This window comes from Castor canadensis, chromosome 13 (assembly GCF_047511655.1).
Source record: "Castor canadensis chromosome 13, mCasCan1.hap1v2, whole genome shotgun sequence".
Taxonomy (NCBI): Eukaryota; Metazoa; Chordata; class Mammalia; order Rodentia; family Castoridae; genus Castor; species Castor canadensis.
This window is the reverse complement of record NC_133398.1, coordinates 14,718,313-14,736,114: the sequence shown is the minus strand read 5'-3', so window position 1 is coordinate 14,736,114 and position 17,802 is coordinate 14,718,313. Positions and strand designations below refer to the sequence as shown.

Here is a 17,802-nt window from a genome sequence, read left to right as displayed (position 1 = left end):
AGGTGCTAACAAAAGCATTAATATCAGATGTGAGGGCGATCTGGCTGCAACATCTGTCACCCCATTGATTGCCAGGGTTGATTCAGCTGATCTGGCTGGCTAGGCAGGTGTCCCCTTCCTCCCTCACTGCTCCATGTGCATTCTTCCCGAAGCTGTGCACTTGGTCGAAGAGGACGACCATCCCCAGTAGAGGAGGACTGTTCTTCGGTCAAAGGCATACCAGTAGCTGTGCTCCCCTGCTAGAACCTCCAAACAAGCTCTCAAAAGTATTAATATCAACAGTACAACAATATTAAATAGTGCTTTAACTGTATCTAACAATGCTTTGAGCCAAATATCCTTCAGGAGAGTTGGGTCGTTTTATCTGTTGCATAAACAGAATCATGTCATTTGCCTTCTTTTTTGTCTGGTTTATTTTAATCAGCAAATTTTTAAGTTCATCCATGTTATTGTATGTATTGATAGTTTTTCCTTTTACTACTGAGTATTCCATAGTATGAATATTCCTCAAATTGTTTATCCATTTGTTAATAAACATCTAGAATGTTTTAATAAATCCATTGTGTGTGTACCATAAACCTATCTTATTTGTGGATTAATTGCATGCAGTTTTGCACAATCATTGTAAAAGGACAAATTTTTAAAAATCAAAATTTCAAAACCAAAAAATTTTAATTCCTGTGCACACAGTACAAAGCTCAGTTGATGCAGAAAGATCTCAGTCAGTCCCACGTTGTCTTCATGTATTTAATTGTTGTGTGATTGGCTGTTTCCCTGCCCTTAATTTTGTGAAAATCTGGCTCCCAAAAGGCAAATGGTGCCCCAAAAGCAAGGTAAAAGTGAATGGGCTTGGGCTGGCAGAGTGGCTCAAGTGGTGGAGCGTCTGCCTAGGAGGTGTGAGGCCCTGAGTACCAAACTCCAGTACCCCAGTACCACCAAAAAAAAAAAAAAAAGTACTTTAATTGAAATGATAAAGTGAAACTTTTAGATTTGTGGAAAGGTAGCTTGTCTTAGTGGAAGTGGGAAAATGAATCAAGCATCCAAATACAGCACTGACCTCTGTGCATCCTGAGAATAAGTGGCCTTCGTCCTCAGTAGTAGTCTCCTTGGAACCATTGACCCACAGGCACCAAAGGTCTACTGTGCAAGTTTTTGAGTGGATCTATGTCCTATTTCTCTGGGGTAAAAAAAAAGCTAGGAATGGAATGACTGAGCCATATAGTAGATACTAAACTTTTCTTAAAAACTGCTATATATTTCCCCAAATTGGTTGAGCCATTTTGCATCCTCACTAGCATTGGCTGACAGCTGCACTTGCTCCAGTCTCGCCAGGACTGGGTTTAGTTAGTCTTTAATTTTAGCCACCCTGTGGATGTGTAGCACCATCTTGCAGTTTTTGTGTTTCCCTGATGGCTAAGGACTTTTACCATCCCGTGTTCTTAGTCTTCGTTGCTGCTGGGTGTAGACTGATGTGGGTCTTCTGCAGTAATCTGACAGTATTTAGTCATGGTAAGCTATCTTGTACAGATCCAAAGGGGACATGCATAGAGTGTCCATACATCAGTGTTGTAGCAGGGAGCTGGTGGGGGACTGCACAGATACTTGTCAGGCCCTTGGAAGAGGTCGTACCTAAAAAGACCACTCCTGGGAGGTCTCAGGAGCATTGAGAAGGAACAGACACACCTTCTCCTTTCCCCTCCACCCGGCCTCACCAGCTTGGAGAAGCTGGAGGGTCTGGGGAGTAGCACTGAGGGGAAAATGACTTGGACTAGAGCTGCCCCCAGCACTGCTCCACCCAGCTTCATTCTGTGCTTATGGCCATGTTCTCCAAGATGAGGCAAGTTAAATTAGGGATTCATAGGAAAAATATCATGCTTTGGCTCAGGAACCACCCTCACCTGGCTGGGAACCACCGATGCCTCTCCCCAATCACTGATTATTGGATGGGAATCTCCTTATTCCCCCTTTCCATAGGTTATTGTAGGTTTTAAAAGCACCTGAAGAGCAGAACCACACTGTCTCAGCTTCTGACATCCACCATACTTCCCCTTTGTGTTTTCCTTCCCTACCTTTTAATAAATTCCACTTACACCCACATGTCCTGCCATGGGTTCTTCCCTGCGGGATAAGAATTTGGAAGTCTTCTGATCACAGACTAAACTGGCACTGTTAACAAAGGGGCATCTTCCTGGTTCACACCAACCTCATGGAGCTCAAATTCTAAGGTTTGAGTGATTTTTGTCTTCAAATTCTAGAAGTGTTTTATATCTCCTCTTATTGATTATAAAGAACCCTATGAGTGATACAGTCTTGCCAACCATACAGGTAAGCTTGTCAACAACTTAGAGCCAGCTGACAAAGACATGCAATTTATGGGACGTGTGTATCTGGAATCCTAATTAATTTAGGGCCTTACAGAAGGTCAGTTCTTTTGTGAAACCCTGGATGTCACCCCCCAAGCAAGGCTTCTCCCTTTGTGTACTTCTTTGGACATTGTGCATATCCTACCCCAAAGAACCAGGAGCTCCCGGCAGCAGGGACCATACATAATTTCATCTCTGAATGCTTAGACCCTCATACAATGCCTGGCACAGAATTGGGACCCAATAAATATTTCCTGAAAGAGTGATTTGATTTAGATGATACCTGCAGCTATAGTATGTAACTAAAAATTGTTTAAATTATTCTTAACTGTAGGAAAGTTAGAAAACACAAAAATAGCACACAGAAAAGTTACATGTCTCATCCTTGAGAAATAACCACTAACCTTTTGATATATTTCATTTGTTCTTATGCATATTTAAACCATTTAATCTGAATCATTCTAATCCTGTTTTTACAGTTGTGTTTGTGTACTTCCTTATGTGATTATTCTTCAGTAATATTATTTAATAGGTGTGTATTATTATAGGATATAATACAACATTTCCTACACAAAATTAAAGGCATTTGTAAAACAGTAAGGATGACCTAGTGATCTACCAAGTTGACCTGATGTCTTGACATGGCATGCTCTTTGGCAACTGGAAATAAAGTGGAAGGCAAGTTCAGTAATAGAACTATTACTGGCTATAGAGCCGAGCCCTAGTGGCTCACACCTTTAATACTAGCTACCCAGAAGGCAGAGATCAGGAGGGTCTCAGTTCAAACCAGCCCAGGCAAATAGTTACAAGACCCTATCTTGAAAAATAATCATCACAAAAAAGCACTGGTGGAGTGGCTCAAGCAGCAAGAGCATCTGCCTACTAAGCATGAGACCCTGAATTAAAATCCCAGTGCCACCAAAAAGAGAGACAGAGAGAGAAAGAACTATAACCTTAAGTGCAAGAAAGTCCTTGGTATAATTAATACATTCAACAGAAACAGAATCCAACTCAATTCACTACCAGATGCTACTCCCTAAAATTCCACCAGGTGGCAGAACAGGCTATATGATAGCAGCGGTTTTCAACTTCAGAGGGCATTACAACCACCCGTGGGTTTCAACCCCAGAGTTTGATTCATTAGGCCTGACAATAATTTGTATTTTTAAGTCTTCCAGGTAATGCTGATGTGCTAGAAGGGAACCAAACTTGGAGAACACTGGATTACAGGAACCAACGTAGACTAACCCAAGGCCCATCCCCTCCTACAACTTTGTAACAGAACCAGGCACAATAAGCACACAGAATAAGACAAGGCTCTTGTTCTTCAGACATAGTCTAGTGGAGGAGAAAATGGGAAATGGGAAAACAAACACAATATATTACTTTTACCTCTCCATTTCTTCTAATACAAGACTTCCTAAGTGTTAATTTTTTTCTTTTGTCTTTCTGATTCCCTCTCCAAATAGAGTTCAAGCCTTGTGCCCTTAAAGCTTGAGTGATCAACTAGCTCAAGAGTCACCTTACATGGCTAACTCTGCTGACCTAACAAACTCAGGAATGTTTGCTATCCTGTGTAAACTTTTGGATGGAAAATCTCCTCTTGGGCTGGTGGAGTGGGTCAAGCAACAGAGTACCTGCCTAGCAAGTATGAGGTCCTGAGTTCAAACTCCAGTACTGCAAAAAGAAAAAAGAAAACCTCTGAATTTAGACAGGCCTAAAATAGAAAAGCACAGGACAGCCCTCCCTGACTCTGCATTAATGAGTTAAAAAAAAAAAAAAAAAAAACAGGATTACTATTTTCTGGGAATTTGAGCTTAGTTGCTTTTTGGGTTAATTCCTCATTTTGAATTTTAATAAATATTTAAGTTAATTGGGGGGAACAATCCTTTGAGATTTATGATTGCCTATGTTTTCCTTTCAATATTATTGGTCACCTATGATGTCTTCATGAGAAGAGTGTAAACTAAAAATAGTTACACTATATATCCAATATTGTCATCTAGCTCTCTCCTTAATATCTGGTCTTATTAGACCTACATTAACATACACTGCAGAATCTGTGACATATCACAGAAATTAATGGTATGTAAGTAGCAACCAATAGGTTTGCTTACTTGACACAAATTCTTTTTATGTAATGAAAGAAAACCTTAATGTACGCCTTAGGTTGAGTTATTGTTTCTAAATTAGTGACCTCTAGGCTACTGAAATCTTATTCATGACCATAATTTGTCTCATAAGTCTGTGAAGGTGTAACAAAATGTTTTCACAAGTATTTGAAAATGTAATAAAAATAAATGGGTAAAAGATGCAGATAGAATTCAAAATGTAAATAAGCACACATAAACATGCCTGTCTCACATGTTAAATGTCAGTTAAAGCAAACCTTGAGGTATCTCCTTTATACCTATTTGATTGGCAGACATGTTTAAAATAACCACTCAAAACCACTCAAAAAATATTGTGGTAAAACCTATATTCTGATCCAGAATTATAAGAACATAAATCAATTTAACCCCCTTGGAAAGCCACATGCTAAAGATAAGGCAAAGGCCATAGAATATTCCTTTTGAAACACAGAGGAGGTTTCTGGATTCCTACCTATTTGATTGGCAGACATGTTTAAAATAACCACTCAAAACCACTCAAAAAATATTGTGGTAAAACCTATATTCTGATCCAGAATTATAAGAACATAAATCAATTTAACCCCCTTGGAAAGCCACATGCTAAAGATAAGGCAAAGGCCATAGAATATTCCTTTTGAAACACAGAGGAGGTTTCTGGATTCCAGAAATGTTTTTTTTGTTTGTTTTGTGGTTTTGGTGGGACTGGGGTTTAAACTGCTTTTGGTTTTATTTTATTTTTTGTGGTACTGGGGTTTGAACTCAGGGCCTCACGCTTGCTATGTAGGTGTTCTACCAATTGAGCCACTCTGCCAGTCCTGTTTTTAAGACAGGAAGGATCTCACTATGTAGACCAGGCTGGCCTTGAACTTGGGAATCCTCCTGCCTCTGCTTCTGCCAAATGCACACCATCATGCTTGAGAGAAGTGTTCTTTAGATTTGGGCAGTGGGCAGACAGGTGACCTATCTATTGAACTATTAGATAAAACTTTTTATTCACTCTCCATATTTGTAACATTAAAAATGTTTTAAAATATTTCTTTGCTTTTACCAATTAATTTTCTACCCAAGGAACTGTACGAAAAGTTCTCTGTAGCACTATCTAAACAGCAAAACTGAGAACTAGCTAATTATCTACCAAAACAGGAATGATTTAGCAAATTACAGTAATAAAGGAATATTGCAAAGTATTATGGCAAGTGTAAAGACTTAAAGCGCATTTCTGACAGCACACTACAAAACAATAATCTGCAGTCATATAAATCTACTCACAGATGCATAAGGATTAGAGTATTAAAAACTGTTAACAATGAAGGAGCTCTGGGTAATTTTTCCCAGTAAGTTTTTATTAGATGATCTTTTCCACAAACAGAGCATGTGGTTAAAATGCAAAGGACAGGAACATCCTACTGACAATGACTACTCATGTCTAATCACAATGTGATCATCAAATATTCTGCTCAACTGTACTTAGTACACACTGGATGTTTATAGGATGTAGCAGAACAGGGAAGTATGACAGGCAAAAAGCTGTCTGGAATTGTTTTCTCATTTTGCTTGTGGCATTTTATTCCTAATTTTCAATGCTCTGAAATTCCCACAAGTTACTTTTCTTTTAGTTTGCATGGTTCTTAAAATAATTCATAGAATTTATTAAACTGTCAAGAACTTACCAACATCATGGAGTTCCTATGCTGAAGCTTACAATGTTGATGGGGATACATGGTATTCACTGAATTTTATTTGTGGATCAAAGGTGAAAGTTAATAGCTTGTCAACTATGAACAGAATTGTGTAATTTATTGCCAAATGAGTTGACAAAAATGCCTGGTCAGGTAGAGTGGGGGATGGTGGTCAGCAGAGGCTTTTCAGATAGAGGGAGGCTAATAGGATTCTTAAGCCTAGCCCTAGAAAGGACCATGGAGGACTTTCCACAAGGAGAGGAGAGAGAATAAGTTCCAAATACAAGGGTGGGAACAGAAAGACAGCAAGCTGTTTGCTGGGAGAGATGTGATGGGCTCCACTTCAGGTTAAGAAATCCTGCTGGTAACAGGAGCTCAGAGGAGTGGTTGGCGAGATCCCTGTAAGCAGAGAATAAGGCACAGGTGGTGTGGAAGGTGCACACAGGTGGTGAAGGGAAGGTAGCAGTCCAGGTTTGAAGGGATCGGGAGAGAATGGAAAGGTAAACAAGGAAGAGTGGGGAAAAATCAGGCCTGTGCGGGTTGGAAAATCAGGGCTTCAATCTCATCACTTGTTATTCCTCTAAGCAATTAATCACATCCCCATGCCTCAGCTTTCTCATCTGTGAGACAAAAATGACAATCTTTCCTGCACTGGTGCTGTTGGGAGATCAAAGGCACAGAACCATGTTAAGCAAATGACAAGGAGCCCTACAAATTAAGAATAGACCCACTCAGGAATGTGCTCGAGCTGGCAGAATGGCTTAACTGGTAAAGTGCCTGCCTAGCAAGGGGGAGCCTTGAGTTCAAACTCCAGTGCCACAATTAAAAAAAAAAAAAAGAAGGGATGAGTTGGATACAGAAGCGCAAAAGGGAGGAAGATAATCCCATGATGGAACATGCAAAATCCTACTTTCCCCTCCACTTACATCTAATCATGAAGGCTATCAAAACTCCTTCCTTGTATATTACTTTTAAATTTACTGCAGAAATTGTTCTGTTGAGCTTACACTTGAGAACACGCAGAGAAAAGAACAGAACAACTTTACATCACAGAAAGCACAGTTCCATTTCGAAAAACACATTCTAAACACGTCCATCTTTTTCTTTTTTCTTTTTCAGAGATGGGATCAAATCTAGGGCCACATTCATGATAGGCAAGAGCTCTACTACTCAGCTACACTCTTGGCCCAAAACACTCATTTTTCAAAGGTCCACTGAAGGGAAAGCAAGAAAAGTCTTAACCATAAAATGTATTTTTAAGGAAATGCAGTTTTATTATTTTCAAGTACAGATAACTTGGACTTGGCTAACCAAATGTCGCCTAATTTAGGGAACCGGCTTTCATGTATAGATGTTGATTTATAGTTAGCACAATCACTTGTAGATAAAAGAATGATTCTATGATGCATGAAAATAACTTCTCATTTTGTCAAGTTCCACAATCGCCTAAGTAATCCTTTCTTCCCCCACCCCGCACAGTTCATACATGAACTTCACCTCATTCCCTCTAGATCACAATGTACATCAAATTGCTGAGACATGAGTCAATGAAATTTTTTATATTACTATAGATGTTGAGTTAGTGAGAAATCAGCCTTTCAACCTGAGTGTTCTCATCAAGAGTACTTAACTCTAAATTTGTGAAATCTGTCTGTTCACTGTATAAGAACAACAAAAAATTGTAAGCTTTTGTCTTCTGGATTAATCATTTGCCAGGTTTAAATATGCAAAATCATTTCTATTTGGGCACATTTAAGAAGGAAAGAAGTTAGATTTTGTAGGCTGTGGAATTACATCGGTCAGGACTGAAACATCAGCTTGAAGCAACTGAACCACTTGGGAGAGATAAAATACACTGAAGCAAAACACCATTTGCACTGAATGTGGTCATTCAGCCCAAGGTGACTGAATGGAGTGGTGCAAACACTAGCCAGTAATTTATTGGAAGATTTATTCTGAAAAGATTTCATTTTCTCAAGGCAGGCACGGAAATCTCTGGTCAGAGACACTTCCAAAAATGGCTGGTGGGTGTTTTGTCAAGAAGGCCAACCTATTCTTTTCATCAGGTTTTCTGTCTGGGAATTGCACAATTTAAGAGCATCTTGGTTGTCTTTATCATCTTGGCAAAAGCACCAGCATTATCAGGTAGGAAAGCTGCGTCAAGTAGACAGGCCTAAAGGGCTTCTCCCCTACCCTGATAATGCTGTCTCCAAAGGCAAAGGATCAGTGTACCATACCTCTGACTGCAGCTGTGAGCAACAACTGGGTTCTACTTACTTTCCCATAGACAAAAGTAAGTGGTCCATACACCAAGTCTGGAGGAAGAGACACAGAAAGCTGTAAGAGTGATAGTGGGGAGATTCATTCCTAGGCTCCCAAGAAACCAGCACAATCCTAACTTCAAGGAGCTGGCTGAGTTTGGCCAAAGCAATGGTGTAGAGCCAGGCTCCACCATTACTGCTTCTGTTAGCTCAGAATTCCTAGCCTAAAATTTCTCTATAAATTAGCCTATAAATCTCTCTTTTTTTCTTGCAGTACTAGGGTTTAAATTCAGGGCCTTGCATTTGCTAGGCAGGTAATTCTGCCACTTGAGTCATGCCCCCAGCCCTAAAATTTCTTAATGTCTGTAATAACACTATTTCCAAAGGAATTTTCTTTTCTCCTTTACAAATGCAATGTAGTAATCATTCTTCTGTTAGCAAATATTAGAATGATTATACAATCTTCAAATTTTACTAAGCATTTTCAATGGCCAGAACTGAGCAATTTTTAAACTATGAAAAATGAAGTCCAAACCTTAAGAGTTTAATAGTAGAAATACTTTCCACGTTCTGCTTTTGAAGAGTTATCTGATACATGTATCTTCCTATAGAACTTCCTCAAAGTCCTGTCCTGCCACTGGAGGGTATTTCTTCTCATGTCTCTGGCAGGTCTAAAGGGGTCAGGTTAGGGCCAGATTTGACAATGCTTACTACTTTAAATAATGGAGCTTGAGGAAAATACCTTTCAATGGAATGGGAACAAAGTCCACTAAAATCCTGGTGCCCACTCAGCTCTCCTCCACTCCTGTACTCCCCTTGAACACGAAGTTGTTATTGTACCCTTTATGAACCTAAGAGAAGCCAAACTGCCATAAGGACACGTGACAATGTCACCCAAGAAATTCAATCCTCAGAAAAAAGGGTAAGGTCTATTCCCTCGTAACTTAGATATTTTTCCAGAAATGATAACATTCACAAAGAATCAAAGCAATTTCCTTGTCTCTGAGCAAAGGAATAGGAAGTCAATGTGTGCACAAAATGGCTTCTAACCCAATGAAAGGAGCCTAAGGAACTACAACTTTAGCTTGCCCTGCCTATTTCTCTCTTCGACTCCATCATTTTGCTTTATTTTGTAAAAAAAATGATGAGCTGACTTTCCAATTTTTATAAAAGCTGGTGGTTGTATGAATAAATCCAGCACCTCTGAAGTAATTACATAAAATGCTCAGGTGAAATAAAGGTATTTATAGGAAAGACTCAAGGTTAGGACTCTAATCACTGTTTCAAGTACTGCTGTCAAAATCCAGCCATGTCACCTTGATGATATTTTGTGTTCACCACTGAAAACTGAAAAGGGACATGTGAGTTTCAAGTTTGTCATATTTCATAAAACTTTTCCCACAAATTACTATAATGACCTGCCCTTTGAAACTAATGATAGATCTGAATGTGAGGTGGGAGATTAGTAATCTCAATTATGCATCCAAATTGACTGAAAATGAGTTTTCCATTTATCACCATCATTGCCTAGTCTCTAGGGACCCCTGCAAAAGATTCCAATTGTAATTCTGGTTTCTCGTGTAGGTGAACCAAAAAACAGTTCATGCACACAACTCAATGTGACAAAGATTAAATACAGATTTGGGGGATTGAGAAAAATAATTATTCTTTCATCTAATCCCTGTGGAGTTTCGACATGACTACTAACCGAACCTGTCCTTGAAACAAACCAGTGATTCTCTATTAACTTTCAGCCTTCTGAAGTCCAGTCATACTCTACGTTAATGCAGATTCTAGAGTTCACATCATTCTCACTTCTGCCATGAACCATGTGTCCCATCTGTTAAATGATATGCTTTATATTGGAGGCAGCAAGGAGTAAAGTACATTCCCTGGCAGAGGCTTTCACTAAAGTTCATTTTCAAACTATTTTCCTGTTGGGTCTGTGAATGAAAAGTGCCATCCCCTTACTCCCTTGCTACCACAAGGGAACAGCTTCTGCTGCTCACTCCACTTTCTCATTAAATGTTTGTGATAACTATGCTAAATACTTCCACTGCTGAACCCCTGAATTACCTGACTTTAGAATGAGAGGGTAGAGGATACCAACTGACAGCACATAAACATCTTATTTTAGACATCTCTACTCATTTGTTAACATTTTCAAAATCAGGAGATTTCAAAAATCTGTATTTCTAGCTCCCTGTGGAAAAAAATCAGATCTACCAACACTGAGTTTGTTTCTGCTAATGATAAAACAGCTAGAGCTGAGTGGATGTCCTGTTTGTTACATGTACTTTCCAGGGTTCCATACAATCCTACTGTTTGTTACCTGTAAGCCATATAGGTAACAAATTCTATTAATTTGTTAATTCTATTAATTTGTTACCTGTATGGCTTACAAAGGCATTTGAGTGTGTAAACCCTAATCCAGGATGATTTCCTTATTTTAAAAATGAGGAAAATGAGGATCTAAGGAGGGAAAGGTCACATTAGAGGCAAAGGAGGAAGATGGGTCAGGCTCAGCTTTCATTCCTTCCCACGAAGCACACAGCCTCCCTACAGAACCCTGACTTCTAACTGCATCTCCTCCACCAATAATTTACATTTCCTAAGTGGAATTTCTTATATTTTCTATATTCCTCTTTCATTCATCATTTTCATATAATTGATTTCCTTATAGATAATAACTTTGTATCAGAGATTTCATTAAGTATTATCCCCAAACAAGAAACAACAAATCAGTGGTGGGACAAAACTTCAGTTTCAACTTTTGTACACTTCATTGGATGCAGGACTTGAAGGAATTTTAGTTGAATGCTGCCTGCACAGACAAGGAAACTGGGGCCCAGAGAAGTGATACGCCTGAGGGCATAGAGTTCCTAAGTAATAAATGGTCACCAATCTTCTAGCTCAGTGTTCCTTCTACTACTTCATGTTACCTCTTCAGTTACCCAGATTGGAGGACCAACTTTCTCCACATGGAAACAAAAACTACATAAACCCCCCTCACATCATACGCACAGTTAATCTTGACCCTGCCAAGAACTAACAATCAATTGATAGAATTTGACTTTCACTGGAAGACAGACTTTCTATAGTATTGGGATTTGGTGGGAAGTTCATGAATGTCACAGGACTCTGTGGTCTTTGTAACACTGGCTCTGATAACAGCTAAGCCCCATGTGACAGAAACTGCTATAACAACATCATAGCACCTTTGCTTCAACTTTAAATGAAAAAAGGCTATGGTAAAAAGCTTTAATAACAGATTCAATATGATTTTATAGGCAACCAATTAGCAGATTAATTAATCATTTAGCCTCCTTTAGTTAAAACCAATATTCCACTCAAGAAAGATGAATCCAAAATGCATCCTCTTATACTGACCAACATAAATACAAATGAAGTCAATGGTGTACCCCATTAGCATGCTGCACTGTATGTCAATAAAACAAACCCTCCCCCGCCCCAAACCCTGGCCCCTGGCAAACATAGATAAATGATTGTGCACTGCGTGACGATACCATTAGGTGAGAACTTTGGTTCATGCAGTTGGCTGCCACAAGGTTGCACCCAAAACCCGCAGCCCTGGCACCCAAAGTCAATCAGCGGTTGTGGCTTGTGGCATCAGCCATGCTCCTTCCACAACACTAGGTGAATACTGTGGTCAGGCATGCTGGTGGCAAAGACCAAGCCCGTGTCATTGTGCCCGTCCAGTCCATTCAGCCAGGATGCTTCGCCTGCCAGGAAGCTGGAGCCTCTCTTTGATTTCCTGTACTCTGGCAGAGGCCAGCGGCTTATCAGGCTCTCTGTCCGCAAGTCCATGATGTACAGGTAGCGGTTGTCAAACAGCAGAGCAAAGACTTCTCCAAAGCCAAGCAAGGCCAAGTTTGCTATCTCAGGAGTCTTGATGACCCTACAATGATGAGAATTAGCAATCATAAAGCAGAAAGCAACTTTGCTTCTGTTTAATTTACTGACATCTTTTTTGGATACATTTAAAACAGTACAAAATCCAAGCAAATTTAGATTAAGTGAAAGTTATTGATAAAAAGGAAAAGGACAAAGCCCACTTATAAAAAGTAGAGAGAGGAAACCTTTCATTCTGACTGGCATACAGAGGAAAGGGTTTAATGAAAGTTTATAAAACTTCAAAACATCCATCTATTCTAAGAAAGAATCTTACAGATTACCTAATTTATCATCTTTATTTTGAAGATGTGAGAACTTAAGCATAGGGTAAATACTTTGGCTAAGGTTTCACAATCTGTTAGTTACCAGTTAAAAGTAGAATGCAGGACTGGAAGTCTGGTTCTAGCAAGCAGAGTGCCTGCCTAGCAAGCGCAACGCCTTGAGTCTAACACCCAGTACTGACAAAAAAAAAAAGAATCCAAGAGCCAGCACCACGCCTGTAATTTTAGATACTCAGGAGGTAGAGATAAGGAGGATCACAGTTCGAAGCCAGGCCAGGCAAACGGTTTGTAAGACCCTATCTCGAAAAAACCTATTATTAAAAAAAAAGAGCTGGCGGAGTCAGAATGGCTCAAGCGGTAAGAGCACCTATCTAACCAAGCATTACCAAGCGTGAGGCCTTGAGTTAAAAAACCCCAGTGCCATTCAACAGTAATAATAATAATAATGATGCAAGAGTCAACTCCTACCACTCAGTAAAAAATCTTATTCATCAAATCCTGGAACACCGGAACATCCTGAAGTCTAGAACAAACCCAAAATTAGCGTTACTCTACTTAAGTTAGCAAACAAATGAGTTTCTTTTTAAAAACAGATGCTGATATATTAAAAGCTTCCAAAATAATTTAGAAGCATTTGTTAATAACACATTCATAAGCAGTTGTTAAAGGAAAACTTGGGGAGTTGGGAGGGCAGCACCAACTTTCACAGGATGGCAGTTTTCAAACATCAATGGCAAAGGCACAAAAAAGAGAGAGACCTAATTAAATAGCACAAATGAAAAAGAAGTAAGTTTCTGTTGGGTACACCCTTAATGAAACTAGTAAAGCAAAAAGCTGACAAGAAAAGTTGATGTCTTCTTTGGGGAAAGTAGAAAAAAAACTATGAAACAATAATGCTCTGTGACAATATGATTGGGCTCCTGGGAAAAGGGTGTTTAGCTTACATGTTAAAAGACACTACCAGACTAGTGTATGTCCAACATGCCAAGCAGAATGGGGAGGGCCTATAACCAGGACAACTAAAGACAAGTTAAGAACAGCTGAAGGACATTAGCTGACAGGAAAAGAAAAAGAACATCAGGGACAGGAAAAGTAACCATCATTACCTCTAAACAGTGAAGAATACTTAAGAGAGAAGACAGATAATACAAGCTCGATAAAACAGAACTAGATTCAAAGGAAAGAGTTATAAAGTAGATTTCAGTTTGGTATTGGAAAGGGAGGGGGCATCTAATGTTTTATCTAGAATTTACCATGTGCCAGGCATAGAAATTCAAAATTAACATGTTATCTCAATCCTCACAATGAAGTGGGGTAAAGTACCATCTTTACTGTACTAGTAAATAAACATAGGGTAAGAGTAAAATCTTGCCATTGGTCACACAGTTAATATCACACAGAGCTACAAGTGAGCCCAAATCTGATCCAGAACCTATACACTTTTCTCTACATTCAGCTCTTTCCTAAGAGGAAGGGAATGGGCGTCTCCAGTCATAGTGTACAACGCTTTTTGCATTTTTTTTTTTTTTGGTGGGACTGAGTTTGAACTCAGGGCTTCATGCTTACAAAGCAGGTGCTCTACCAGTCCACTCTTCTCTGGTTATTTTGGAGATGGGGTCTTGTGGATTATTTTCCTGGGTTGGCCTCAAACTGCTATCCTTCCAATCTTAGCCTCCCAAGTAGCTAGGATTACAGGCGTGAGCCATCAGCGCCCAAAGTAAACAACCCTTGAATGAATGGCTGAGGGCACAAATGAGTGAATTTCAACTAAACAGATATGTTCCAAGTGTCAGATATACCTGGGTGATAACTGGATCCCTGAAAAGCAATGAGTAAACAGTGTTTGTCCCTTAGAATAGAGAAGGCATGGCATGTAACTGCCAGAAAATGTAAGAATAGGCTTAGCACAAACACTGCAATAAATATAATGGGATGAATATAGTGTAAAATACATAAGGGAGGGGTGAGGATAGGTAAGACACCTAAAAAATTAGTATTTATAGTCCTCAACACAGAGAAACTAAAGCAGATACCTTAAAAGCAACTGAGGCCAAGAGGAGAAGGGGACCAGGAACTAGAGAAAAGGTTAGATCAAAAAGAATTAACCTAGAAGGTAACACACACACACAGGAAATTAATGTGAGTCAACTCCCTGTATAGCTATCCTTGTCTCAACCAGCAAAAACACTTGTTCCTTCCTATTATTGCTTACACTCTCTTCAACAAAATTAGATAAGGGCAAAATAGTTTCTGCCGGGTATTGGGAGGGGGGGAGCGGGAGGGGGCGGAGTGGGTGGTGAGGGAGGGGGTGGGGGCAGGGGGGAGAAATGACCCAAGCCTTGTATGCACATATGAATAATAAAACAATAAAAAAATATATAGTGTAAAATATAATGGGATGAATATAGTGTGAGTATGAAGGACTGAGCAAGTCATTCTACCTTTTATGAGCTGGACCTGGAAGACTATCTTTTTTTTTCCCCCTGAGGAAAAAATGGAACTGGGTATTACAGATTAAGAGAATACTAAAGGCCTCTGTAAATTTTACAAATCCTCTCTCAGACATGTGTTTTTCTTATAATTGATAATCTGTGGTTTAAAAAAAAGAAGTTCTATAATATTAAGACTTTCCATAGGGGCAACACTTCTACGAAATTAAGAAGTATTGGTCTGTCCTTTGTCAGAAAAGATCAGAGAATGAGCTCATTTTCCTTGATTAAAAATGGAATGAACTGCTGCTAAAAGAGGTAACCATTTAGATGGATATGTTCAAGAACAGCATTTATCCAAAATCAATTACTAAAAACTCCCTATGGCATAACCCTTCATAAACAGGTCTACAATATGGAATGAGATCCAAAGAAAAGTAGTGAGGATTAACCACTACTTTTTTTTTACTTGAGGATTAACCTCAAGTAAAGAGGAAACAGAAATTCTAACCAGTATGTTCCAATAGTTATATAACCAATAACTCATACATTTCTCATATGGATGACCCATGTTCACTCACTTAACAAATATTTATTGAGAACACACAGTGTGCGAGCCACTGTTGGAACCAGGATTAAGTAGAGAACAAGATAAAGTTCTTCACACACAAAACTGACTGTATTAGCTAAAGCAATTTCTCTACATCCTCACTTGCTTATTCACCCAATTGCTCAAGCAAGAAACATGGCAACCAGGTATCTACATCTCCTCCTCACTGAAATCACAGATTCAATCACCAAGCTCTACTGACTTTACCTTCTAAACCTTTCTCTAATGTATTCATTATCATCTCCATTATCACAGCTCTTGTCCATCTTGTAGTATGGCAAGAGCTTTCTATTGTTCTCTTTCCATCTATTCTTAGCCCCTTTCAATTAGTTACTATCACACTAAAATCTGATTCTGTTATCACCTTAAACTTTTAAACCCTTTGATGGCTCCTTACTGCTCCCCATCTCCAACCATACTTCTCAAATAGACCAGTCTCTCAGTCTTTAATATTCCTTACTACACACTCTTTACTGGCACTTAGTTAAAGTGTATATACCTATTCTTTAGAGTTCAACTCAAGGATCTCTTCCTCAAGTAAGTACTGTATTATGTTCCTTCTAGTCTAATCATTAAATTTTTTTATGTAATTAGCTTTTTTATTTTCTTGTGGTACCAGGGATTGAACCCAGGGCCTTCAATGTGAGCCAGGCAAATATTCTACCACAAATGTATACCTAGCCCCTGTAACTGGCTATTGAACGTTGGTTACCCCAGCCAAGATGCCCCACTACTGACGAATGGATTAAGAAAATGTGGTATCTATACACAATGGAATTTTATGCAGCCATGAAGAAGAACGAAATGTTATCATTCGCTGGTAAATGGATGGAACTGGAGAACATCATTCTGAGTGAGGTTGGCCTGGCCCAAAAGACAAAAAATCGTATGTTCTCCCTCATATGCAGACATTAGATCAAGGGCAAACACAAGGGAATTGAACTTTGATCACAAGATAAAAGCGAGAATACACAAGGGAGGTATGAGGATAGGTAAGACACCTAAAAAACTAGATAGCATTTGTTGCCCTCAACGCAGAGAAACTAAGGCAGATACCTTAAAGCAACTGAGGCCAATAGGAGAAGGGGATCAAGAACTAGAGAAAAGGTTAAACCAAAAAGAATTAACCTAGAAGGTAACACACATGCACAGGAAATCACTGTGAGTCAACTCCCTGTATAGCTATCCTTATCTCAACTAGCAAAACCCCTTGTTCCTTCCTATTATTGCTTATACTCTCTCTTCAACAAAATTAGAGGTAAGGGCAAAATAGTTTCTGCCAGGTATCGATGGGGTTGGGATGGAGAGGGAGGGGGCAGAGTGGGTAGTAAGGGAGGAGGTGGGGGCAGGGGGGAGAAATGACCCAAGCATCCCAAGCATTGTATTGTATGCACATATGAATAAAAAAAAAAAGAATGTCGGTTTCCCTCTTGTTGTTTAGTAACTTCCATGGGTTTGGTACATATTTCTGTGGCTTGCCAGTGCACAGCACAATACCTGACACATAGATGCACAATAAATATCTGTTAATGAATAAAGCATATGAACAGAAACGAATACAAATTCCTACAAAAGAGATCCAAAGGAAGTCAGAATAGCTAGAAAATCTGGTAAGCCCTTACATCATCAATGTAAAGCAGGGTACAAGTATAAAGCCTAGAAACTAGGTGGCTACAGGGATAGGGCTTAAGAACAGTAAAGATGAGCTGATTCCAAAGAGTGAAACTATGATGTACTAATAGAACACAGATCTTTCTACTCTGATCACTATAGAACTGCAAATAGACATATTTTTGGCATAATATGTCTATTTTGGCAAATAGACATCGTTGGCAGTCTGAGACCCTGACCCCAAGTAACCTTGCCTGCTGTATCGAGATAAGCTAGCATGAGAGACTGCATCACATCTCAGACTGCAACATGCTGTTATTGTGCTTTGTTTCTTTTAAATTAGCTTCAAAACCTTAGTAGTCCTTAGTAGTCCTAGAAACTGAAGCCATAGGATTGGTAGTAGAGTTTCAAAAAAGGCTGATTTATTTGTGTTTGGAAGAGGTGGGGTGAAGCAGAGATAAAATAGTTCTTTTCAATGAAAACTCTGAAACTAGTACTTCCTACCAGCAAACAATCTTGCA

The 17,802-nt window shown here is 39.2% G+C and overlaps 1 protein-coding gene across 1 annotated transcript in view; it reads right to left on the bottom strand.

Moving 5' to 3' along the window:
- Window positions 1–7,423: 7,423 nt before the first annotated feature.
- Fbxw2 (F-box and WD repeat domain containing 2) overlaps window positions 7,424–17,802 on the bottom strand; it is a 36,862-nt gene continuing 26,483 nt past the window's right edge. The window contains exon 8 of the mRNA XM_020172619.2: window positions 7,424–12,354. Coding sequence (XP_020028208.1) covers window positions 12,066–12,354 — 289 coding nt within the window. The 3' untranslated portion in view covers window positions 7,424–12,065. The remainder of the gene's footprint in view (window positions 12,355–17,802) is intronic.